The following is a 6,178-nucleotide window of genomic DNA, read 5'->3' on the forward strand; positions in this document are numbered from 1 at the left end:
ATAGCATAAATAGTTTATGAAATAAAAAAAAGTGAAGAACAGACAATATATTTCATAAGTGATAGGTTGAAAAATTAAGTATAAAACAGGTCAACTCTTGCATTAAAGACCTTTCTGCAAGTTGAAGTAAATGTGCTTATAAGTGATTGTATAAATTAACCCTCTCTGGACGGGTGGTACACCACGGGTACCGCGCATTCAAGGCCCGTTCACTGGCTGCCGTCATACGGCATCGCTTATTTAATTGATTTAGGCCTATGCGTTCGAGACCCCGGCATTACAACACGCAAGGCTAGAATGTCCCCGGCATGAATGGGTTAACTCCTTATAAGTTATTATATGAATTAACCCCCAAGTTCCTTATTTCTAAAGATATCCCATTTTGGATCTCCTATATTGAAGACTTCAAAATACATAAACAATTTCACTCACCACATAAGTTTTGGAGTTTCAGTATCTCATATGGTTAATGATACAAAGAAATATATGTATAATGTGTATTATTGATTTCATCCATTGCAAGCCATTTCAATAGATCATGATGACCTTGACAATCTAATACTCTGGGGAAAAAAAATAAATATTTACAGACAGAGGGGAAAATGTACATTTCAAAAGTTCCATGCTACAGTAATCAAATCTTGGCCTACCGTCAAAAGAGTAAAACCAAATGTAAATATCCTAGTAAGAACTTTTATTTAATGGGCCACTGCCACTGTCCCTTGGGGGGTTCCTGAATAAGAGGTTCCCACGGCTTCCACTCCAGCATCTTCCGAGCCAAGGACAGTTCCTTCTCTGCTTGCACAATAACTTCCTCAATTTGGCCTCCATTGATTGCACTCTCCAGTTTTACCACATCTGGTTCCTGCAGATAATTAAACACATGAGAGGAAAGACAAATCAAATTTATGTCTGAATGATACACGTAAGAGCATAAGAATGAAATCAAAACAGCGTACATGAAAAACAAAATAGAGTACAATAATAAAATATAACACAATGTAACCAAACTTACAAAAAGTTCCTCATAAATAATTATACAGGATTGTCAAAAGTTTTCCAATGAATTGCATGCATATAAAAAGATATATAGAAATCTAGCATTTCAAGAACTCAGGTGTCTGTTGTTTTGTGGTTTGTTGTTTTAGGTTTTTTTATGTTATTTTTTTTGTTATTGTTCGTTTGTTTTTGATAGAATAAGTAGTTGTTTTAATGTTGTAGATTTGTATGTATTGGTTTGTATTTGTTTGTTTTATTGTTTTATTGTGTTTATGTTATTTTGTTTCGTTTTGTTGATTTATGTTTCTTTTTGTGTAGTTTATTTGGTAGCGGTGTATTGTTTATATTGTTATTTTATTGTATGTGTAGTTATTTTTGGTTGTGTAGTGTTTTTGTTGTTTGGTTGAATGTATGTTGTTGGTATTTGTTTTTGTTGTTGAGTTTTGTTTCTGTTATTTTTGTTATTGTTTTTATGTATTGTTTTTTGTTTTTGTTAGTTCGTGTTTGTTTTTGGTATAGCAGTAGATTTTTTGTTTGTTTTGTTTTTTTGTCATTGTTTCATGTTTTTATAGTGTAGTTTTTTTTTGTTATGTTTGTATTTGTGTCGTTGTTGTTGGTTATGTATGTTTTTTTGTTGTTGTGTTATCTGTTATGTTTTTATCTTTTTTGTTTGTGGTATCGGTTCAGTTACGTTGGTTTTTGTTTAGGTGTTGTTTTTGTTGTTTGTAGTAGTAGTGTCTTGTTGTGTTTTTGTTTTTTTATCGTAGTATATGTAATAGTTTATAGTTTTTTGTTGTCGAATTTTAGTGTTTTAGTTTAGTTAGAAAGAAGGGTAAATGCACAAAGAGTATACTTGTGCTATAAAGGTTTGGAAAGTTTTCAATGAATTACCATGAATCTAGACCTTTTCAGACCATATACCAAAAAATATCACACAAATATGAAACTTATCTTGTGTTTATCTCTTCTCATTTGCAAATTTTCACCTCATATATACTAACATAAAAAATGCCAGCATCATATTTGATCATTATACTTTGAATGTAATTATCGACTCACTTGCTATTTAAATGCAAATAAGTAATAAAGGAAACAGAAAACATGATAAATACTACTTATGTTTCAACCATCCATATTTGATGAGTTTTCAGAGTAAAACACAGATTATAAAAAAAACAAAAACATGAAAGATGCAATAAATTATCTATTGCCAGTGTGTGGAGAACATAAATTTTGATATCAAAGTTTTCTGTTAGCAGCCATCAGATTCAAATCCCACCCATTTTAATGGACTTTTCAGATATCCACTGCCAAAAGAAATAATTTATGGGTTCGTTCCTACACTTAAATAAATTAAAACCCACTACCACTACTACTTGTATGCACTTGTTTTTATTTTCTTCCATACTCTGTTAAGCAACCCATCCACTTTTAAGTTTTCTTGCATTATTTTAAAAGTACTTTCTGAAATGAGTAGAGCTCAATGCATGCTCATTGAATAAACAGTGATAAAAGAAAAGGAAAATCTGTAATATTTACATTCCAATTATTATTATACCCAGCAACAAATGAATCGGTAGATAAATGTAGACATGTTTTCAAATACTTATTAACAAAAGGAAAAGTTTTGTTTAACCTTCAGACTTTATTTGGCATTAAATTTTGGTTATTTACTTGTTGGGGAAATCAGTCATTTAAATGAAAGCTATATATAATCAAGTTTAAAGAGACCCACAAGATAAATTTCTCTAAATGACCTAATTCTGACAAAATCAAGATGGCTACTCCTGTGAAACCTTCTCTCTATCAAGATTATCACATCCTCATGTGAACTCAATCAATTACCATCAATCTGCAATCCATACTTATAATAAAGAAAACTTTTCTCCAACCCCTTCTATGAGAGAGACAACTAACAACATTCCAGCGTTTCCACGTACCGTTTTCACGTGAGTATTCCTCTCACTTATAATCTGCTCTGTGTATCGCCGGTAAGAAGAATCAGACGGCATCTTCTGCAAACATCTGAGAATCTTGCCATAGAGAACGCCCAACGTATGATGTGGACTGGTAGCCACAGCCAAACCAGTCAGTCCAGTTGTCTGAAAGAAGTAAAATCATCATGTATAAGATACATACACAATCAGAACTAGGCTCATGAGAAAACACCATTTTTCTGATCTTTGTCTTTGTCTTCTGTTTGTCTCCATTAATTTTACACAACAACCAGAGTGTAAAATGTGGCCTGATGGGCGCATAATCTAAGCAAATATCTTTACAATGTGCAAAACTATGGCTTTTCCTGAAATATCTTGTATCTCTCTCTGTATTTTCTTTTTCTCTTTCCTTTTGCTCTTTTGAGACAAGTATTATTCATAAAGAGAGAGTTATGCATTTATCACTACTGAAAAATAGTTAGGACTGTAAGAGACAATCTACTATGATTACAAAATGTACATATTTGTTATGTAACATAACTGATAATCCCCATCCATTTTCTGTCTCTTCATTTTTTTCCATTGACAATGGTTATTTCTTTTGTATTTGTTTACAAAGTTAAAATAAAATGAAAAATAAATAAACATAGTTGCTTGTGTCCTCCCATAAAACTATAATGCTTATCAAAGCTGATATGTACTCTATACTAATATTTCAGTCAATTACAATATTGAGAAAGCTTGTTAGATGGCACATAATATAGGCCTCATAATATAGTAAAACACAAGAACTGAGGAACATAAAAAAGACTGATATCATAAGAAGTGAATAAAAAAATAAATAAAAAAGTGAGTAAGCCCTAGTAATAATGTATGAAGTTCTCCCTTCCTCTGAAATAGAGCATCTGGTGTACCGGGCAGGTGGCATTGAGTGCACATTTTGTGGTCAAAACAAGAAAATGGATGCGCCATCTCCAAGCGACAGTATACTAAGGGAAATGTGAGTGACTGCCACTCCAAAGCTAAACTTAGAACCACCACTCATTCTTTATACACTTATCTGGCCATATGACCACATGCCAGTCTGCAAAAGAGTCATACATTTCTTGCAAAAGGCAATATAAGAGGCCCTTTGCTTCTCACTCAAGACCAGTTTATGCCAAACTTGGAAATGGCATCAGCATATATCACCGAGGCAACGTTTAACTCTAAGAGACACTGTCAGCCTTCAGTTCTACAGTCATATGGATGGGTTTAGCATCAACCAATTATTTAAGAACATTTACAGTGAGAAATATTTTTAGACCTTGCATCCTTTGTCTTTGAAATTTATATTTCTTCTTTTCCTCCATCTCCAAAGAGCATCACCTACTTCTTAACCCTATGACGACGGTGCGTCACACCCGTGTGACACAGCTAAATTCCCGATGCCGGGACGTCATGTCCAAAGGGAAAATTGCCAGAATGTGATTAGCACAGGAAAAAGGAGCATGAGTATCTATTTGTGTGATACTTACATAATCTATCACTTAATCTAACACTTATTATTCATGTTTACCCTTTTATCTTCTGGTATATATCAGTTGTGATACAGCATACATAATGATAATGCACACAGGAGGTTTATCATCAAACAAGGAACCAGACCTAGCTCTGTTCATCTATAATAAATGCAGGGGAAGCACATTGGCTTTTTCATTGTAATGCCATTAACCCATTGGTCACGGTATTAAATAAATATTTGTGCAGTAGGATGGTTGGTTTACACTGTCTGGCACGGTGCCATCCGTGCCTATAACCGACTCTGTCTTTGCAGTAAATCATGCCAGCCACTGCTAATGGGTTAAGGAGGGAGGCAGCAGCAACTTCCCAAAGGTCCCCCTGCCCTAACTTGGGAACTAAAGGTTTGTAAAGAAAATAGATATCATTCTTAAAATTAGTGCTTGTTTACCATGGTCAGAGTGCTAGGCAAGGAAGCAAAAAAATTGCTAGATGCAGTCCTATTCTAGATAATTACCAAAATATTAATTTATGCAAAACTACATTTTTTATTGGGACAAAATCTCACTAGCAGCATCTAGCACCCAAATCATTATGGGCGGATTCAAATACTCTTGATTTTTTGCCGCGCATAACTTAATCTCGATGAAGTGGATGTTTACATGTTATGATTTGACTAACATAACATATGCCTAGTTGTTTTTATAACATTCAATGCCTTCTTTATTTGCAATGTGCATTGGAAGTTTTTAAAGTAGAAAAGATTCCTCCTACAAAAAGGACCTTTGCAGACGTAACCTTAATGGATTCATTGGCTGCGTCTCACACCAGCAACACCAAAGTACCGTAATAAACCTTCCAAACAAGATGACACGAAGATGGAGGAAAAGAAACATCACATTCATACTGAACAAACGAACCAACGTCATCCGACATAAAATACAACCTGCCGAGTTCAGTAATGCCACGGCCTAAAGAAATATCACATTCATATGGAACACACGAACCAACCCCATCCGAAATAAAATACAACCTGCCAAGCCTAGCAATGCCACAGCCTATACATTCAAAGCCCCAGAAGAGACAAAAGTAACCCTCGCCACGCATATTCAGGCAAAATGGAGCTGAACCAATTCCGGTATTATTGGATAAAGACGCAACCACCCGTAGCGAAAAAAACAAACCTTCCGGCATGACGTGTACCTCTAATTATGACATAACACCATAAAACCCTTTCCTTCCACGAAAGGTTTCCGATGGAAATAAGTAGCGAAACTGTACAAAGCACAACAAAAACTACCAGAAAAATATGGTGTCGTCTTTATCCAAATTTACCCCAATTCCCCGGCGGCGGTCGAGCCCAAGCGATTGATCGAGGAATAGATATGGGGACAGTCTGTTGGCCTTTGTCTGTTTGTATGTAATGTGCAGAGGCCACGGCGTTTCTTTGTGCAGGCGACTCAGTCTATATTGGATTATTGCCGTTTGGTTATTCAATAAGGAGATAATGTGAGAAATTTCTCTTCACGGATTTTTCTTTTTTTTATCATTATTGTTCCATGTGTTGTATTTCTAGTAAAGCCTTTTTGTCGAAGGATATGCTACATGTTTTACGTGGTTTTGCCTTTCTTTCAATATGAGAATCTTTCATAAGTATTTTAATGAGATATTTATCTTCAATTTAGTTACGGGGAAGTTTATCTTCTTTCTGCTTCTACATTAACCTTTAAAGACTAAATATT

At 34.6% G+C, this 6,178-nt stretch overlaps 1 protein-coding gene across 1 annotated transcript in view; it reads right to left on the reverse strand.

The window, feature by feature from the left end:
* Window positions 1-483: 483 nt before the first annotated feature.
* Window positions 484-6,178, reverse strand: part of LOC147469750 (NADH dehydrogenase [ubiquinone] 1 alpha subcomplex subunit 5-like) — a 5,938-nt gene continuing 243 nt past the window's right edge. The window contains exons 2-3 of the mRNA XM_086547343.1: window positions 2,940-3,101; window positions 484-865 (exon numbers count right to left, since the gene is read on the reverse strand). Coding sequence (XP_086403469.1) covers window positions 695-865; window positions 2,940-3,101 — 333 coding nt within the window. The 3' untranslated portion in view covers window positions 484-694. The remainder of the gene's footprint in view (window positions 866-2,939; window positions 3,102-6,178) is intronic.

Source organism: Penaeus japonicus, unplaced genomic scaffold (genome assembly GCF_977035675.1).
Source record: "Penaeus japonicus unplaced genomic scaffold, GWHDUDI00000001_assembly GWHDUDI00000019, whole genome shotgun sequence".
Classification (NCBI taxonomy): Eukaryota; Metazoa; Arthropoda; class Malacostraca; order Decapoda; family Penaeidae; genus Penaeus; species Penaeus japonicus.